The sequence below is a fragment of the Acomys minous genome (assembly GCF_964271855.1).
Source record: "Acomys minous genome assembly, chromosome: 11".
Taxonomy (NCBI): Eukaryota; Metazoa; Chordata; class Mammalia; order Rodentia; family Muridae; genus Acomys; species Acomys minous.
The window spans coordinates 72,186,663-72,207,369 of NC_140492.1; the positions used below are offsets into that span (position 1 = coordinate 72,186,663).

Sequence of the window (20,707 nt, forward strand, 5' to 3'; positions counted from 1 at the left end):
TTGTTTTTCCCCTAGGTCCATGACCTGTCTTGTCTCAGATTCTTGGCACCCAAGCAGTGTCACGGATGGGTTTCATCTCATGGGATGGGCCTCAAATCCAGGCAGTGGTTGGTTACTCCCACAATGTTTATATCACTACTGCACCAGTATGTCATGTAGGCAGGTCATCATTGCAGATGTAACAGAATAACAGAGTTGGTGTTTACCTTTCTTTTTTAGTAGCATGCAGAGTACCTTCCAGTACCATGAACAGGAGTGAGTAGGGTTAAAGGCTCTAGCTAGTTACCAGCTCAACTTCCCCGTGTTCAGTGAGATATACAAGTATTGTCTCCAGCAACAGGGCCTTACTATGAGTTTGTGGAGAGCAATCAATAGTCTTTATATTAACCTGAGTTGTGTGAGGGTTTCAATGGGGGCTCCATTGGCCAACAACTCAATTATGTGTAATCCATTCCTGGCACTAGCAGTTTCATTTGGTGGCAAAAAAATGTCTAGTTGCACCTTTGTCTCTCCCATTATTTGGTGATGCCATTTAGATATATATGTATATATCTTTTTAAAGATATTATTAATAATTATTTATACAGTGCTCTTCCTGCATGTACACCTGCAGGCCAGAAGAGGGCATAGATGGTTGTGAGCCACCGTGTGGTTGCTGGGAACTGAACTCAGGACCTCTAGAGGAGCAGTCAGTGGCCTTAACCTCTGAGCCATCTACGATGCTTCTATTTGGTTTCTTTTGGTTGGTTGGTTGGTTGGTTGGTTGGTTGGTTGGTTTTTTGAGACAGGTTTTATCTGTGTAGCCATGACTGTCCTGGACTCACTTTGTAGATCAGGCTGGCCTTGAACTCACAGGGATCCACCTGCCTCTGCCTCCCAAGTGATGAGATTAAAGGCATGTGCCACCACCGCCCAGTTTCTACAAACCCCTGTTCTTTAGTGTTAGCTAATCCTCCCAGTATCCCCTTATAATCTTCCTTACCAATCTGTCTCCACTTAATCCTCCTGTTCCAGTCCCCTATCTTGTATGACTATATATTCTACTTCTCCTTCAAGAAACCTTTCCCTCCCGCTAGTCCCTTACTCTAAACTTATGGTCAATGGTTATACAGATTGTAGTATGGCTACTGAAGGCTTAAAAGCCTACATCCACATATAAAATAATGTATGTCATGTCTTATCAGAGTCTGGGTTACCAGTTCCATCTATTTACCTGTGAATTTCATGATTTTTTTAAACAGCCAAACAATATTTGATTATGTAAATATACCATATTTTCTTTACCCATTCATCTGTTGATGGACATCTAGGCTGATTCCAGTTTCTCCTATTATGAATATAGTAGCAATGAACATGGTTGAGCAAGTGTCTCTCTATAGTAGAGTGAAGTGTCTTTTTGAGTATATGTCCAAGGGTAGCTGAGTCTTGAGGTAGATCTATTCCCAGCTTCCTGAGGAACTGCCACACTGACTTTCATAGTGGCTGTACAAGTTTGCACTTCTACCATCAATAGATGAGTGTTCGTTCCCCTTACTTCACATGTTCACCAGCATGAACTGTCACTTGTTCTATTGATCTTGACCATTCTGATAAATGTTAAGATGAAATCTCAATGTACTTTTGATTTTTCCCTAATGCCTAAGGATGTTGACTAAGTGTTTTTCAGCCATTTGTGTTTCATCTTTTGAGAACCCTTTATTTCTGATCTCATTTTTAATTGGATCATTTGTTTTCTTGATGTCCAGTTTTTTAATTCTTTATATATTTTAGATATTAACCTCTATCGAATGTGTAATTGGTAAAAAATCTTTGTCAGAATTATGGGGAAAAGCTTTTGCTTTTCAGTTTCATGAGGTCTCATTTATTAATTGTTCTTCTCAATACCTGTGCTATCAGTGTTCTATTCAGAAAGACTTGTCCTCTGCCAATGAGTTCAAGACTATTCCCTGCTTTCTCTTCTATCAGATTTCGGGTTTACATTCTTATGTTGAGATCCATCTGGAGTTGAGTTTTGTGCAATGTGATAAATATGGATCTATTTGCACTCTTCTACATGCAGCCATCCAGTTTGAGCAGCATCACTTGTTGAAGATGTTGTCCTTTCTTGAATTGAAGTCACCACTTACAGCCTGGCTCTTCATGTGGTCTGTCTAGCAGGCATGTGTTCCAGGGTCTTATCTAGGTATGTGACATAAGAAAACAAGTGGGAAGAAATCAAGGTAGGGAGGCAGTCAGGCCAGTTTCTCAGGATTCCAAGTCCAGGGCTCCTGGATCTAACAAGGCATCCATAACAGGTCCAAGTGTAACAGAGAACGCTGTGTGTGTTCTCATGCTTTGCCAGTGCTTGTTGATTGGCCTCTTGCTTGCTTTCTGAGAAAACTGCAGCTTCCTCATAAGTGGTTCCTTCCTGCCCCGCCCCTATTTTTAAGACAAAATGTTTTGGCATCGCCTAGGCTGGCCCGGAATACGTGCTCAATCCTCTTGCTTCAGCCCCCCAAATACTAACATTAGGGGCGTTTGTACCACAGCAAGCTTCTGATGATTCTTCAGGATTCTAAGGCTGTATCTTTATGCTGAAGCCAAGAGTGACCACAATAGCTGAGGCACCAAGGGTCATTTATGCCTCACTTGGGGTAACATGCCGGCAGCCTGTTTGCTGGTCCCAGGCCAACCTGAGGTGTTCCTGTACAACAGATAAGTGATCCCACACACCAAAGATGAACTTCTACAGGGAAACGGGGGCAGGAAGATGACACCAAAAGATCCTTTAGGCTCCAATGTTGCCTCTGCCATAGCAGGAAAAAGACTCGGGGTGAGGGAGGACTGGACATTAGAAGGAAAAGGCAAGGAAGGCAGATAGTTTGGTATCCAATGCATGTTCATTTATTTTACACTTAGAAAAGAAATTGCCCTACCCTTTGTCCCACCCCTCCCCCCGCACAAAGTGTCTCTTTTTACAAACATTTAAAAATTAAACCAAATGAAGATAGACAAGTTAATTTCAGTACAATTATTTTTCAGTGTAGCTGTCATAATTAGAGTTTAAATTTCCTACAAGTGACCAACGTCCAAGTAACTTATAGGGATTTCCTGATCGACCAAAACAAACTCCATATTCCAAGTTAGCAAATTCTAGTACAAAAATAGTCCATGTGTCAGAACAGCTTTGCTTTTACACAGGCTTGAGGGTCCATCTGCTGACTGCATAATCCCTAATGCTCCCAGGCTCTTGCTCTCACAAATGGCTCATTCGTCATAGCTGAAGCAGCACGGCACCTGCAGTGGCAGGAGCCAGTGTCTACTTTGGGGCCGAGCTAGAGACAGGCTCAAGAGATCCCTGCTGGCCCCAGGGCAGCAAGGCAGAGCTCCAGTCCCAGCCCCAGGGCCACAGCTGGGCCTGTATGGAGGGACAAGCTGCCACCTTGCGGAGTCACCCCAGGCCTGGGATACAGGGCATGTCCACCCAGGGAACCGGGCTGCTGCTGGTGCAGGACAACACACCTCTGCCAAGGTCTCTTCCCACTACCACCCTGACAGGTGGGGGCTAGCCCCAGGCACCTGCCAGTGCAAGAGTATGGCCTTGCCCGGGCCACAGCTGGAGCAAGCAAGCCAGGGCAAGCTACTTGTCTCTCAGGATGTCCAGCTGTTCCTGGCACTCAGTAAAGAGACGCTGGAATCGAAGATTCTGCCCGATGACTGGCAGCAGTTCCTTCAGCAGCTCCCTCTTCCGCAGACCCTGTGGACACAAGAGTAACAGCTGAGGGATGTGCCTTTCCTGGCTAGGAAGAGACTCTGCAACTGATGAGGTAAAGAGAACTAAAAGGCAGGACCAGATGAGTGTACATGAGGAAAAGGGGGCTAGAAGGCGCACTGTGGTACAGGGAAGGAGGAAAGAGCAGGCTCTGTCCTGACCTGACCTAATTTGCTGATGGAGTCACCACTAACCTTGCACTTCCTGGGTAGGGTTCTTAAAGATTTAATCTTATAAGGGTAGGGCAGGTGGCATAGCTAGACTGCCCCTCTGACCAATGTTCTCTTGTTCCAGGCACTGCAGGGTGATCCTGGGTCATTAAGGTACCTAGGGGCAGTAATGGTTTCTGGTATTCTTTCTGTGCCTCTTCCCTTGCTCCTGCTGGCAGCAGCTATGACTAGGTAGGCTCTCTGCCACACAGGCCATAGAGTAAGTCCAAACAACAGTATCCAACAGAAACCAGACAGTCAAAAGGCACATGCCAAGGGCAGACGGGGCCCAGAACTGAGGCAGAGAATGGGAGCTGCCAGAGGCCAGGTCAGATCAGGCAACTAAGACACAGGAACTGATGGGGTAGGAAGAGGAAAAGCTGCATGAGTAATGACTGGTGCTGGGTGAAGGACATACCACAGAGTATGTGGAGTCCTAGGTTCAATCCCCAGCACATACTTATAAACAAAATCCCACAACATATTCTTCTCAGCACCCCAAGGAACCTTCTCAAAAAGTGACCATATACTTGGTCACAAAGCAAAACTCAACAAATACAAGAAGACTGAAATAACCCCTTGCATCTCATCAGGCTATCGTGGATTAAGACTGGAACTCAACAACAACAGAAACAACTGAAAGTCTACAAATTTACGGAAACTGAACAACTCCCTACTCAATACGCACTGGGTCAGTTACAAAAGAAAGAAGGAAATTAAAGACTTCCTAGAATTCAAAGAAAATGAAGACACAACTTACCCAAACTTATGGGGACACAATGAAAGCAGTGCTGAGAGGAAAGTTCATAGCACTAACACCTTCATAAAGAAATTGGAGAGAAGAAAAAAAGAAAGAAACTGAAGAGATTGAAAGCTCTAGAACAAAAAGAAGCAAAAACACCAAAGAAGAGCAGACGACAGAAAATCAAACTCGGGACTGAAATCAATAAATTAGAAACAAAGAGAACAATCCATAGAAGCAATGAAACTAAGAGCTGGTTCATTGAGGAAAATCAACATGAGACAAACTCTTAGCCAAACTAACTAAAAGGCAGAGGGAGAGTATCCAAATTAACATAATCAGAAATGAAAAGGGGGAGATAACAACAGATATTCAGAAAATCCAAAGAACCAGTAGGTCTTGCTTCAAAAGCCTATATTCCACAAAATTGGAAAATCTAAAAGAAATGGACAATTTTCTTTGTATATTTCACTTATGCAAGCTAAATCAAGGTCAAATAAACAGTTTAAACAGTCCTATAGCCCCCAACAAAATAGAAGCAGTCATTAAAGCCTCCCACCCAAAAAAAAAAAAAAGGGGGGGGGGGGGGAAGCCCAGGGCCAGATGGTTTTAGCACAGAATTCTACCAGACATTCAAAGAATAGCTAATACCAATAGTCGTCAAACTATTCCACAAAATAGAAACAGAAGGAACATTGCAAAACTCAGTCTAAGAAGCCAGTCACCTTGATATCTAAACCACACAAAGACTCAACAAAGAAAGAGAATTTCAACAGTTGCGAATTCAATGGCAAGCTTAAGAGATGCAGCCAAAGGGGAAAAGTGGTTCTGGAAAAAGGGGGAAAGGAGGTGCAGCCTCTGGGAGTGACAATGCTGACAAGAAATCTCAAGGCCCTAAAGGTGGTGGCAATGCTGTAAAGGTCAGACACATTCTATGTGAAAAACATGGCAAAATCATGGAAGCCATGGAAAAGTTAAAGTCTAGAATGAGATTCAGTGAAGTGGCCTCCCAATACAGTGAAGATAAAGCCAGGCAAGGGGGTGACTTGGGTTGGATGACCAGAGGGTCCATGGTGGGACCATTTCAAGAAGCAGCATTTGCCTTGCCTGTTAAGTGGAACGGATAAGCCTGTGTACACAGACCCACCAGTTAAGACAAAATTTGGATATCAGATTATTATGGTTGAAGGAAGAAAATAAAATTACATGAAAGACTGAAAAAAAAAAAGAGAATTTCAGACCAATTTCACTAAATTTTATTTTTGAAACAGGGTCTGAGTCAATGAAGCTAGCCTTAAACCCCCTATGTTCCCAAGGATGACCTTAAACATATTGTCCTCTTGCTGCTGTCACCCATGCACTGGAATTTACCATGACACCAGAGCTATAGCCTCAATCCTATAATCTAGATTTCTTTAAATACACCCAAAGTTCTATTTAAAATTTGAATGTGTTATATAGTATTCTTAGGATCAGGAAGCAAGCTCAATGGAAAAGCATTTGCTTGAATGTACGAGACTCCAGGCTCCATAGCCAGCAGTCTGCAAAGGACAATAACACATAACCATGGACAGAGGAAGTAGGAGCTAAAGACAACAAAAGTTGTTATGAAAACTAACAAAGCGCCAGGGCAACAGCCTGCTACACTCTGTTTACCGAAGAAAGTACCAGGTTTGTAAAATGTCCTCTAAGGAATACCCAAAGATCAGTATTTTCCAACCTTATTGAAGAACCCCAACTCTATTTGCAAATAACCCAGGCTACCCTTAAACTTAATAAAAGCAGTGTAGAAATGAAATAGATTCTACACCGATGGATGTCACCATGAAACTGCATGCACAAATCTCTTATAAATGAGCATCTTTTAAATGAAATTATAACCAAATTGGATTTAGTTCAGAAAAATAAAAGAAGTTAGATGATAAAAAAAATGTATAATGTATTATATTAAAAGATTTCAAAATTATACTAAAGTGTTTAGCAAAGAAAGCCATGGAACTAGAAAATGCAAAATGCTTATTGATTTGATTCCTTATTCCATGTAGAAAACAAAAGTCCTGGCAGACAAGCTAAATAAAAATAACAGATATAGTTGGAAATGGTGACATGTAATGCCAGCATTTGAATGGTAGAGGTATGAAGACTGCATGTTCTGGGCCCAGAACTACACAGAGAAGCCATTTCTGAAGAAAGTAGGAAGAGAAGGAGGAGGAGAAAAAAATAGCAGCTGCAGCAGCAGCAGCCACCGCCTAGCATGGTGGCACATGCCTTTAATTCCAGGAGGCAGCAGAAGACTCTCTATGAGTTGAGGACAGCCTGCTCTACATAGTGAGTTCCAGGACAGCCAGTAAGACCCTATCTCAAAAACAAAAACAAAAAGATACAAATTGTTTTTAAGGCATGTTTAAGGATAATGACAAGATCTTTGAGACACTAAGAAAAATCAAAATTTATGAATCATGGGCATACAAGAAAGAGAAGAGCTTCTTGCCAAAGAAAAGGTGATATTTGCAATGAATCAGAGAAGAAATTTTCCTGAACGTAAAGAAAGAGAATACCATTCAGACAATAAACTCACAGAACACCAGGTAAACAGAATCACATCACAGGTAAAATGCTAAATTTATGGAGGAACAAGTAAAGAGTAGCTCAAACTCCAAAAGAGAGGGACCAAGTCACATGTAAAGTCAGGCCAGAATAGCTACTCATCCTCAATGGAAACCCTCAGAGACAGAAGGAAGAACACAACACAAACCTACTGTACCTGGCAAAACAGTTCCAAATGATTCTACAACCCTCCATGACAAAAGCAGGCTAAAGGGGGCTAGAGAGATGGCTGATGTTTCTGATCTTTCAGAGGACCCAAGTTCAGTTCCTACCCTGGGTGCCTACAACCATCTGTAACTCTAGCTCCAAAAGATATGACACCCAGCTCTACACATGTATGACATGCACATAGGATGCATTCATGAACATATCCTATATGCATGCACATGCACAAGAGCAAGCATGCATGTGCACACATATTAAAATAAATCAGTTTGTAAAAAAGCAGGCTGAAGGAATTTGTAACCACCAAGTCAGCCTTACAGAGGATCCTGAAAGTAATACTTTGAACTAAAGAGGAAGATAAACATACACAAAAGGATATAGTGGAAAAAATAAGCAAAACTAGAAGTTTTAAAAGGAAACCACATCAAGAAGACCATGCACACCTGCATGCACATACAGACATATCTACAAAAACAACCAAACAATAAGCACCAACACATATCTTGAAGTAATAATTCTGAATGTCAATGGTTAGAATTTCCCAATAAAAAGATACAGACTAATAGACTGATTAGAAAACCAGATCCTGCCAGGGATGGTGGCACCCACCTTTAATACCAGGGATGGTGGCATCCACCTTTAATGCCAGCACTCAGGAGGCAGAGGCAGGCAATCTCTGAGTTTAAGGCTAGCCTCGTCTATACAGAGAAACACTATCTCAGGGAAAAAAAAGAGAGAGATGGAAGGAAAGGCAAGTGAAAGGGGGAGAGAGAGAGAGAGAGACAGACAGAGAGAGAGAAAGAGAGAGAGAGAGAGAGAGAGAGAGAGAGAGAAAGAGAAGAAAAAAGATCCTTCCTTTTGCTGCCTCTAAGAAACAAGTTCACCATCAAAGACAGGCACCACCTTAGAGTAATAAAATAGAAAAAAGGTTTTCCAAGCAAATGTTACCAAAAACAAAACAAAACAACAAAAACGAGCATGCACGTTACTCTAATATCCCACAAAACTGACTTTAAATCTCATCTAGTAGACTTTTTTAAGGGGGAGGGGTCATTTCATACTGATCAAAGGAGCAATTTACCAAGAGAAAATTACAGCTCTAAATAAAGTCATACAACACAGGCTCACTTAGTTTCTTAACATACTACTGGGTACAAAGCCACGAAGTAGTTCCAAAGCAATGACAGCCAATGACTTCAATCCCCTACTCCCATCATTATACGGGTCAACCAGGAAGGAAGGAAGGAAGGAAGGAAGGAAGGAAGGAAGGAGGGAGGGAGGGAAAAAAAAACCAAGGACAAACACTGGAATTAAATGCACCTCAAAGTCGTCTACAGGACCAGGGCTGTCCCCTACATTAAAGGATACTAATCCTTCTCAGCAGCCCACAGAACGTTTTCTACAGCAGGGCACACATTAGAATACAAAGCACGTCTCAACAAATATAGGAAAACTCAAAGAATTCCTATACTCTGAGCAAAACTGAGTAAGACTACAAATTAATAAAAGGTACAGACTGAAGAAGATTAGACAGCATGCTTGAACAGTGGACAGGCCAACTCAAGATAGAACTTTTTTAAATCCTAGAAATGAATTAAGATGAACATACAACTTATAAAATTTATGGAATACAACGACGACAGTCCTAAGAGTGAAATTTATATCTCTAAGTACTCAAAATGAAAACTCAAGAGACCTTAGGTAAACAATCAACCAAATAATGCATTGTGTAAAACAAGAACAAACCAAACTCTAAATCTCCTTCCTGTACAGAGGCTTCCCCCAAGTTTATGTCCCCCCACTGACCCACAGTGGCTCCAATTCTCTGGACTCCCAACACAACCCAGACCCTGACAGCTCTCACCATCCTCCTAGACTCCTTTTAAGCCAAAGGAGCTGAGCAAGAAGCCCATCCCCTGTTTATGTTTCCCTCTCTGATAATGACCTGTAGATCTGTCTTGCCCCTCTTTCTCTGAGAAACCACAGGCACTCATCTCTCTCATCCCAGCCCACCTGGGATGATTCCCAACAGTTACTAGCCACACGAGGCTAGAAACTAAGACAGCAGTTGGGGGTCCAGCCAGGGGATCTCAGGCTGATAACACTTAGCTGACTACCCAACCCTACTGGGGTGCCAACAGCAACCAAGGTAAGGAAGCAGCAGCAAGGAAGCCCACAAACCTATCAAGATAACTGAGATCATACAGGGCACCTCAAAACATCCTGTGGCATTCCTAGAGGCTAACCATATCTCTATGTCCATAGGTCAAGATGCACTGGAGAACAAGCATCCAGAGAACTCAACATCACCCAGATACTAGCAAGAAGCTACAAAAGCTGAAGGGATTTGCAGTGTGAACAGGTCCCTGTGTTGACGGTACCTCAAAAGTTGTTAACAACAGAGAACCTATCAAAGAGCCAGATGAACAAGAGACTTACCAAGGCCATAGTAAGAAAATAGTGGTCCTGTGAGAAAACCCAGATAATAAACCAACCCAGCACTCTTCAAGGTGTGGGTAAAGCAACTGACTTAATACTGGGAAAACATATTCTGTCCTATAGGCCAATTAGCTGAACAAAAGATTGCAAGCCAAGGGCAGTAGAAAAAAACAGCCTCCTACCCCTGGACCAGCACTTGTTCCATCAACCTAGGAAAGGGAAGAGTACACAGTTCTTGGTCCTGCCTAACTGTCCCTACCCTGTTACAAAGAGATGTTTTACATAAACTGAAAGCCACTACCACCTGCTCTGATGATGAGACACAGCTAGACTCACAGACACCCAGCAAAATTTTGGTGTTTTACCCTCTATCAGAAGAATATCTCCTAGCTCAAAGTCCTGTCCTCAGTCAAAAGATACAGTTGGACTACTATCAGATTTATAAGAGATTCCTGCAGCAAAACTGAAGCAGTAATGGTCTCCCGACTAAAAACGCCAAGTCCCAGAGCTCTGAAGAACTGACACCAGCACTACTAAAATCACTGCATGAACCAGAAAAGGAAGCAAGGCTCCCAAACTGGTTGTTTTTTTTTTTAAGTTTATTTATTTATCATTATGTATATAGTGCTCTGTCTGCATATGCACCCGCAGGCCAGAAGAGGGCATCAGATTACATTACAGACAGTTGTGAGCCACTACGTGGTTGCTGGGACTTGAACTCAGGATCTTTGGGAAAGCAGTCAATGCTCTAAACCACTGAGCCATCTCTCCAGCCCTCCCAAACTGTTTTAATAGAGCCAATGTTATCCTGATCCCAAAGCCAGAAAAAAACATAGCAAAAGAAAGTCAAAGATGATCTTCCCAATGACTGATGGGGGAGGGGGGGAACTTCAATGAATACTTGCAAAATAAATTTAATTTCCAGCCAAGAAGAACGGACATCATGACCAAGATGGTGGCATTCCAGATAGGCAGAGATAATTCAAAAACCATAAATCAACAAATAATACCCATCAAATAGACTAAAGACAGAAATCATTTCAATAGACATAGAAAAAGATTAACAAAATCCAACATAGCTATATGATAAGAGTAGAGGGAGCATATTTCACCATATTAAAAGCTATATATAAAAGCCAATATCATACTAAATGAGAAAAAAAAAACTCAAAACATCCCCAATCTGACCACGAGCAATGCAAGAGTGTCTAATCTCTTCACTCCTACTCAATCCAGTGCTTGAAGTCGTAGCTAGACCAATAAGACAAAGAGGAAATAAAAGGGATACAAATAAGAAAAGCAGTCAAAGAATCTTTATTTGCATATGGCATGATTCTATACATGACACGTGCTACAAACTCCTGAACTTCTTAGACCTGATAACTACTTCAACAAAGTGGCAGGACAGAAAATAACACAGAGATATCATAGCAACAGTAAACATACAGAGAAAGAATTCCATTCATAATAGCTACTGTATTAGCTACTGTTCTACTGTGGTAATAAAGCATCTATCTTTATACAACCATGCACACTTTTGTACAGCAAAGCTCTCAAGACAGGATCCCAAAAGTATGTGCACAGCCATGGCAATCAGATGATAGCAGATCTTCTAGCAAAACCCTCAACACTAGAAGTCTGAGAAAGAGTGTATCAATTGGGCCCTTAAGAGTAGATCCTGAACCCAGCTCAAAGTACTGCAATGAAAGTACCCAGTGAGTCCCAGTGGGATGTCCTCCTCAAATAGAAGGATCCAGAGGGTCCTAGAAACCTACAAGAGAACATTATGATCCCAGTCAAACTATGGCACCAGCCGGGGACAATACAGGCCGTAAACTTAAGACCCCTACCCAGATCTAGCCAATGGACAAGACAGTCTCCACAGTTGAGTGGAGAGTGGGGTCTGACTTTCACAAGAACTCTGGTGCCTCATATTTGACCACATCCCCTGGATGAGGAGACCTGGTGGCCCTCAGAGGAAGGATAGCAGGCTACCAAGAAGAGACCTGATACCCTATGAGCATATACAGGGGGAGGAGGTCCCCCTCAGTCACAGTCATAAGGGAGGGGAATAAGGGGAAAATGGGAGGGAGGGAAGAATGGGAGGATACAAGGGATGGGATAACCATTGAGATGTAACAAGAATAAATTAATAAAAAAGGATGGAAAAAAAAGTACCCAGTGAAATGCAGAATCAGCCACTGTGCCCAGCAATAAAGCCTGTGAGTACTGACATTCCAAGCGTTGCCATCTCGCTTCCTTTTGCCTTCCCTAGGTACTCTCACCTAGGACCTTTGTACCTGCTTTTCCCTCTGCTGGGGCATTTTTCCTTCAAACATGTACATGACTTTGTCCCTCTCCTTTTCTGGTTTCTTCTGCTTAGGAAGTCAGGCCTTTTAGATGACTCAGTACAAAATAACATCCCACCAATGCCTCATTATCCACCTAACCTCTTGATCTTTTTTTCCTCTAACACCTAAGACATAAGTCTGTCCCTCTCTTTGAGGAGGGAAGTAGGTCAGCCTTGTACTGCTCCATGCCTGGGATGTGCCTGGTCAGAGCAGTTGTTAGCTGTGAGCTAACTCTTGGATCCATAGTTTTTCCTATCCTTTTCCAATTCAGCCAGTGGCACTCTGAACCACCTTTGTCAAGCCAAAAACTATGAAGGTGAAAAGTTCTTTATCCCCTTTCCTCCCACAGAACTCACCTATCTAGCAAGTCTTGTTGGCCCTGCTGCTAAATACATACTGGATTTGTCTCCTTGCCCCTCTCCATGACCATTACACTAATCCAACTCACCACTGACTCCTGGGTCCTCAGGAGGGCTTAAAGGTCTCCTTTCTGCATCATCCCCATCATCCCACACCACCTTCTCCTCTGCTTCCTGTGTGTCAGTCGATGGAAGCTCATGTGTGCAGCAAGCCCTTTCTGCCTTCCTCATTACCTCCACCAGAATGTTTGGTCCAGGGTTCTTCACCCTTGGATTTTGTCTACAATGTCCTTCTCTACAATCCTGCCATTCCTCTAGACCAATTCCGTTTCAGAGAAGCTGTTAACCTTCCTGCCGATGTGTGCTTCCTTACCAGGGACACTGGTTCTCACAAACATAGGTCTTGACTTTTTTTTTTTAAGGTCTCACTATATAGGCATGGCTGTTTTGGCCTAGAACTCTCTTGTAGACCAGGCTGGTCACAAAGATCTGCCTGCCTCTGCTTGTCAAGTACTGAATCAAAGGCGTGTGTCACTATTCCTGGCATGATCCTTCACTCTTACTACCACATCTCCGCACAGATGTGACAAGTGCCTACTGAACTGCCCAGGTGTGCAGTGCCAGTATGCCAGTATTCCACTGACACTGGCTCAGGTAGGCAGCTGGATGCCTCATGACAAGAACTCTCAAAGCATTCTTTGAGACAGGCAGAGAGGACCTGTTTTTAAAACTCTGCCTTCATTAAATGTGATATAATTCTTGTGTAAATAATGAAAGAGGCACCTACCACTACTGTTGACTCCCACTGGCTTCCGGTAGAGCAGTGAACTGGACCCAGTAAGTCCCTGCATATTTCTCGGAGTCGGTATTCAAATCCTAATCATGGAAAAACAAAACAACAAAAACAGAAACACATTATTAAAGGAAATGAAAATCAAGAATATGCTAAGTTGTATACACATCCAAACTGAGTGAACAAATATTTTATTGCCTACTATGGGCAAAACATGATTGATTGATTGATTGATTGATTGATTGATTGACTGATTGACTGATAGATAGATAGACAGACAGATCGCTCTCTGGGGCCTGCAGGCCTGTGAATAGCTTCTCACGCATTCATACAGCCCCTGGACAGCAGGCAGTACCGCCCTGTCTGTTGGGCCCATGGAAGTAAGACACAGGCAGCTCTATGATGAAAAATAGTGGGAAAGCAGGGGAAACTGGTGGAGGGAATGGGTTAACAGGACCTACTTGAGAGAAGAGATTTTGGCAGCTGGTGTGAAGAGATCAGAAGTCAGGAGTCAACATGAAAAGAGAGGGGGCGGGTAGGGCAGCTGGCTACAGCATGATAACAGAACATGGCAGGCAGGATCAAGGGACACAGGCTCGACAGTGTGAGCAGTGCTACCAGAAAATCTAGAAGCAGAGTTTTAGGCAGTGCTTGGCCAGCTAGGGCCATGGGGACAAAATAGAATAAAAAGGATGGAGCTAGAATCTGAGGAATCAGAGAAGTAAATAGTGTCTCATGTGGCTGAACACACAGCCAAGAAAACAAGGGGGAAAGACGAGGACAATGAATAGACACAGAGAAGTGAAGAGCCCATAGGAGGCAGCGCCTCCATGACATGTAAGGGTGAGTTCTGCTCATGACTCAGGAAGGAGCAAACCATTTCTGCAGGACAGGGTACACAACCTAAGACATGAGTGACATACGCCAGTATGAGGACCTGGGAGGTCAACATGTTCAGGAAGGCCAGTGACCAGAACACAGAAAGAGTCACAGAACAAAGACTGTAAAGTCTACTGTGACGACAGGGCTTTACCAACACACATGTATCGTCACACTGTGTCAGAGGGAAGCATGAGACGCTGGCTCTGTGAGTCACATTTAGACAGTTGGTGCATTTTTCTATCTTTTAGATACTTAGATTTATTCTCTTTCAATCATATCAAAATGGGGAAGGCGATGAAGGACAAAGGCCAAGCAAGCTGTGGAGAAGCTCTGGGAGTAGAGCTGGGGCTATGTGGGTCACAGGAGAGCTTTGGAGGGGCCAGGCCTGTGCCACACACCGCAAGCCAGACTCAAGAAAGAGGAGAAGCTGGGAAGGCAGAATGAAGAATTGCCCACCAAGGATGAGAGGTGGCTAGAGGTTACTGCACTGTCCTCCTCCACCACACCTTGCTCTCTGTGGATGGAGCTGCTGAGGGCACAGGCACTCTGAGAGCCCTGGGGGGAGGGGGGGTGGACTGGAGAGCACTGGGGAGCACGCAGGATCTTCTATCATAAGGGGCTCAGGGAAGGGAGAAAAATCTTGTCAACAGACACCCTTCTCTGGAGTGGCCTTACCTTCATTCACAAGGTACCGAGCATAAAGGAGGAGCCAGTGGCGGTACTCGTGGCTTGACTGCAGGGTAAGTGCTGCGGCAACCTGGTTCTCTAGGTAGGCCAGTGTGGTCTCCTGCTGTACCACATGAGGCACGGAGAAGAGCCGGGCAGCTTGCCTTCCAGAGCTGCAGAAACCAGCAAGGCAGGCACAATAAGACAGGATGTACTACACTGGTGTAGAGGGGCTGCTCCATGTGCCCTGGTGTACCAGAGAGGAGATGGAAGGGTGGAGGCAACATTATTTGCATCAGCTAAGTAGTCTATTGGCAGATGCCAGATTCCTGTCAGCCGCTCTATCCCTCATCACAAGTTGGGCAGCAGCATGGCATTCCAGAAACATCTTGCTCAGTACCTGCTGTTTGAGCCTTAACCACTCCTAAACCCTATGCCGCATGGATATCTATGACTCTTAGGACCCTCACTGACTGTGACCTGTGCTTTATGGGGCCAGGTCAAAACTGACAACCCCTCTTGCACTAAGCAACAGTTAGACACAGCAAATAAGCAGGACCAGGCCCAGGTCCCTCACGGTACAGCAGTGCTAGCAATGCCAAGATTCTCAGCTCACGTACTTGGAGGTCCGGCCTTGAATTATGGCTAACGGTCCTGAACACAGCATGGCATCCTGGGATGGCAAGCTGTTCCTGAAGTCCGCACACTGGGCCAGTGAATCTTGCTTGTCAGAAACCAGGTTCCTGAGAAAGCAAAGTGTCAGGAAAACCAAAAGATAAAAAAAATCAGGAGAGCAAACCCTGCCCACCGCACTGGCAGTACACCAGCAGAAACTGAGAGCCTCTGTCCTCCACTACAGGTGCCCATTACTGGCAGTTTTTCTAGTCATGAGTCTGAACATTTTAGCTATACAGTCTTGGTTCTTGATGTCTAAAAGACTCTTGTATGAAGTGTATTCTAAATGCCTGGCTCACACAACGCTGTGGCTGCATACGGCCCTGTGCCCTTACCCACAGCATCTGAAGGGAGGGAAGCCCAGACCCATGGTATCCCACGGGGATGGTAGTGCATATACAGGATGAGCGTTCAAAAGAAGCAGAACTGACCTCCAGGGCCCAGGGCCTGTGCCCTGGTGTCCATTGTCAACACACTCCCAGGGAACAAGACCGAAGGGCATCTTCTTACCATGTGGAGAGTGATGGATTAAAGCAGTAAGCCTTCCCATCAGACAAGTTCATCACTGGGATCCCATGCTGTGTTAGCAAGATCTGTGACACCGTCATATCACTTCCTGGGAAATACCATAGCAATAAATTCTAATTAGTAAATATGAATACATATTCACTAATGGAGAAATCAGAACCCTGGCTCCCACGATCCCAACACTACACCTCTGGAGTACTGCTACATAATCTCTGTATTGATGCATGGTGCTTTATTTAGGCAAGCCATTCTGATAAGCACCAGGATCTTTGACACCCATTTTAGGGACCCATTTAATCATTGCCCAGAAAGCATGTCTCCCAGCTCTAGCTCACTGCGAGTCTCAAGCTGTACCCTGAGCCTGGTTCTCTGTATGGGCTTAGGAGGCCATGAACCATATCTGTATCAGACCTGGGACTCTGCCCCAGGGGAAGAGGAGTGCCCAGCATAGGGGTTACCTGACAAGATGGAGTGTAGAGACTCTTCTTTCACCACAACCACCTGCCTGTGAACATCCCTAAAGAGACAGGGAACATCTTACTCTACACCCAAGTCAAAGACACCAAATGTCTTCGCTGCTCAACACCCTGGTCCCTGCATATGTCCCCACCCACTCTGCCCAAATCTACATAAGAACTTCCAGGCAGCAGAGCCACTGGGCCACTCCTAACACCCATACCCAAAGAAACAGGAGTGTAGCCACCCTCTGCTAAGACACCCATCACACCAGTAAACAACTGTTCTGGGCCCACTGGCCACTTCTCTGTTGGTTCCCCAACCCAACCCCTGCATATCTTGGAGGCCCCAGCCTGTGCCTGCCTCTCACCAGACAGACAGTGTGGCTGCAGCGGTGAGTGCCATGACATAGGGGCCCGTGCAGTGCAAAGTGGAGATTGGAGATGGAAGGAGGATGGGAGGGAGGAGACGCCGACCACAGGTAGAGAACACCGACAGCATCCTCTTTTCACAGGCAACACACACCACATCACTGCAAGGGAAGAGGAGGGGAAAGCGTCACAGGGGCCAGGTGAATGATGCAGAGCCTTGCTTCCTCCAGGGCCTTAGTGGGTCTAATAATACATTTGCACTGAACAGGTGCTGCTACTGGCGTGGCAAGGAAAGGGCTATGCAAGGACCAAGGCAGGAACAACACACAGGCAGCCTGCTGGAGCTCTTACAAAGGGACCTCTGTCCTCCCCTGTTCACCTGAAGAGCTGCTCACACTGGTACTGACCAAGGGGTGCAGGAACTTCACAGAGCTACTACACCTGATGGTCACCCAAAAAGTATGTCCAACTCATCAGATAAGAGCAGAGTGCCCAGCTGACAACTAGTCAGGGGAGTCTAGAGGACAGCTGGGAGAAGGGTAGCACTCTAGCCTCACCTGCTATAGCTGAGCACTCCAGGCGGCCAAGCTAGGACAGGAGAGGTCCGTTACTCCATGGGCAAGGAGTGCTTCAGAAGAGCACCCCTGATTCAGATGTGGCCCTAAAGGAAGCCTAGCACAAAGAGGCCACTGCCTTCCAAGATGGCTTCCAATGCCAGGCCACTGGGGCAGGAGTTGCTACAGCTCACCCCCTAGCAAGACATATGGAGCCCCTTCATTATGTCTAACCCAGTGAGGCAGGTACACAGTCTCTTCCATAATGAAACATGATACCGGATTCTAAGGAAGGAGCATAAGCAAGACACTCTTGTTTATAAATGTCTATTTTCAAAGAATGAATACAAGAAAACTTTAAACAGGACCCAGCAGCAGGGAGGAAGCTCTCTCTGATGATGTGACAGGACCTTCCCTTAGCCAGGTCTAAGCAATGAAGCTGTGACATGGGCTGCAACACTGGCCAGGGCTCTTTGAGGGCTTGGCCTGTACAGGAGAGGCTCCACCGCCAGCAGCCGTGTTGCTGCAGTAGAGTCTATGCTGCATCCTTGGACTTGTGCTGGGACATGCCACTTGCCTTAGAACCAGAGACATACAACCGATGCCACAACAGGAGCAAACACACAGGAACCTAGGACTTATAGCTCAGTGAGCTGTGCCAAGAGAGAGTCCCAAGGAGGCACTGAACTGTGGGGTTCTTCAGGACCTAAAACTATAAAGTCACTTGGGTCCAAGGGAATCCTAAGACCTACCTGGATAGCTAAATGAGAGACATTCACACATGACCTCAAGACAGGCAACTAAGGATCTAAATGAAGTGGTTTTCTGAGGGATCACTGTTGTAAAGCCCTAGTGGAAGTGAGATGATTGACAGAACACAGTCACATCATCAAAGAGAGCTCCCTCCCTGCTGCTGGGTCCTGTTCAAAGTTTTCTTACATTCTTATTTGGAAAATAGACATTTGTGAACAGAAGACTAGTAGGTGCCTGAGAGAAAGTGCTGGCCATCTTTTCCAAGGAAGACAAGAAGGCTGAGACCCTTGTGTTGCTGTAAGAAGACCCTGGGTGATAGCACTGAATGAACTAAGACAACCCCTACCACGGCCCCACCTCCCATGCAGTACAGGACAAGCCAGCAGGACTATGATTTGCAGCACCATCAGTGCACCCTACCCAGGACCTTGGATAAAAATTCAGGGTCCAGGGAAAGGACCTGCCCAGGCCAGGGAGAGCGCTGCAGGCAGACCTCAGTCAGGGGTGCTGCTGCTACACACGGCAATAAAGCCCAGGCTCGAAGCCTGCCTTGTGATAGCACGTGGTGAGGACGCTGACACTGGCAGGAGGAGCTGACGTGGTGAATAAGCATGTGCAGGGGAAGGCCCAGTGGAGGCTCAATCGGAGCCATCTCTTCTCACAGGTCACAATACATAACTGTGCCAGTGCTGCTCATCACTGCTCTTACCAGCTGCCAGCAGCAGTGAGGACACGGTTGGTGAGCACCGTCTCCCACTCCTTCCCTTCACGGTTGCACTTCAGGCGACTCAGCCTTATCCCCCCAACAGCGGTCACTTCATTCTCCACCTCAATGTACATGGAGGGGTCAGAGCTCACCTGGATGGAGGAAAGCAAACATGTCTTTTCAGGTAGCAGTGGGCCTGTTCAGGTGGTGGTCTCTTGGAAACGTAGGACAGCTGGGGACTGTATGGCAACCTGGGCTCTGAGACGGGGCAAAGACAACAAAGAGGCAGACTAGCTGGCTGGCCACCAGAGAAGGGTGACAGGGACCAGGGGATGTCACCGCACAGAGGTGTAACTTGCCCAAGAATACCTGTGAGGACTACAGCCAAACAGAAATGAGCTTGGGAGTAAGCCTGCTACCTGAAGGATCACCAAAGGCTGCAATATTTGATAAGAGAGGAAAGTATAAAAAACCCCAGTGTGCTCTCCACATTAGCAAACTCCCCTATATGATGCTACGGTATTGCATAACACATATTATCATGGTTTAGTTCAGTGCCTGATGTGAAATGGATTCGGCCTTATACATATCTGCAGGTCTGACTTATATAATTTGGGTTTCTGTATGGAAACCCAAGCAGAGCAGCTGACAAGTTTCCATGAGTGCAATACAAGTGGATGAACTGGAATGGAGGGAGGCTAAAAGCAAAGGGCTACACTTTCTTTACTGACAGCACAACCAAGGATGGCTGCAGGTGGTGCTGAGAGGTGAAGACACCTGGAGAAGATCTAATAGAACTTGAGTTTTGAGCTGTTGACTGCTGAAAGTACTCAACACACATGCGCGCGCGCGCACACGCGCACGCACACACACACACACACACACACACACATGAGCAAACCATGTAGGTGCTGTCCTTCCACTCAACCTGCTCTCCTCTTCTGCAGCATGATCCACAGAGACCTATGGCTGGAAGAGATGGTACCTACTTCAAGTACCCCAACAGCAGCTCAGGCCTGCCACACCATGTAGCCAGAGGAAAATGACATCTACTGAGTCCAGAGGCACTGAGCTATGTCAGAGACCGTCGTGAGGTGACAGTGGAGTGCAAAGCCACTGTAATGGGAGAGGCGTGGACACAGATGCTGTGCTCAAGGGTGAGGGCACACTTGCATAAAAGGGACTACTTATTCTAACACTGTGTTTGAATAATTTCATGGTTTTAAGACTCTACTCTTAGAATGGAGAGATAGCTCAGTGGTTTAAAGCACGTGCTGTGCTTGCAGAGGACCTGAGTTCAATTCCCAGTGCCCAAATGGCAGCTCACAACTTCTGTAACTCCAATTCCGGAGGATTCAATGCCTTCTTCTGACCTTTGTTGGAAAAAAACATGTATGCTGTATATCCATACATAGATGCAGGCAAAATATTCACACACAAAATGAAAATAAATCTAAAAAGAAAAAAAAAATTTTAAGAGAAAATAATCTTTTTTAAAAAGATTTATTTGTTTATTTATTTATTAATTAATTATTTATACAGCATTATGCCTATGTGTGCCTGTATACCAGAAGAAGACACCAGATTTCATTATAGATGGTTGTAAGCCACCATGTGGTTACTGGGAATTGAACTCAGGACCTTTGGAAGAACAGCCAGTGCTCTTAACCTCTGAGCCATCTTTCCAGCCCCAAGAAAGA

The 20,707-nt window shown here is 45.1% G+C and overlaps 1 protein-coding gene and 1 pseudogene across 5 annotated transcripts in view; one reads left to right on the plus strand and one right to left on the minus strand.

The window, feature by feature from the left end:
* Positions 1–2,860: 2,860 nt before the first annotated feature.
* The window catches only part of HIRA (histone cell cycle regulator), an 80,639-nt gene continuing 62,792 nt past the window's right edge, over positions 2,861–20,707 (minus strand). For all 4 annotated transcript variants that reach the window (XM_084802420.1, XM_084802422.1, XM_084802421.1 and 1 more), the window contains 8 exons: positions 19,011–19,159; positions 16,994–17,155; positions 16,626–16,684; positions 16,150–16,255; positions 15,585–15,707; positions 14,974–15,137; positions 13,411–13,499; positions 2,861–3,736 (listed from right to left, as the gene is read on the minus strand). In XM_084802420.1, coding sequence (XP_084658546.1) covers positions 3,620–3,736; positions 13,411–13,499; positions 14,974–15,137; positions 15,585–15,707; positions 16,150–16,255; positions 16,626–16,684; positions 16,994–17,155; positions 19,011–19,159 — 969 coding nt within the window. In that variant the 3' untranslated portion in view covers positions 2,861–3,619. The remainder of the gene's footprint in view (positions 3,737–13,410; positions 13,500–14,973; positions 15,138–15,584; positions 15,708–16,149; positions 16,256–16,625; positions 16,685–16,993; positions 17,156–19,010; positions 19,160–20,707) is intronic.
* Positions 5,308–6,134, plus strand: LOC311609388 (peptidyl-prolyl cis-trans isomerase NIMA-interacting 4-like; annotated as a pseudogene). Its single transcript has one exon. The product of its transcript is annotated as a peptidyl-prolyl cis-trans isomerase NIMA-interacting 4-like (transcript).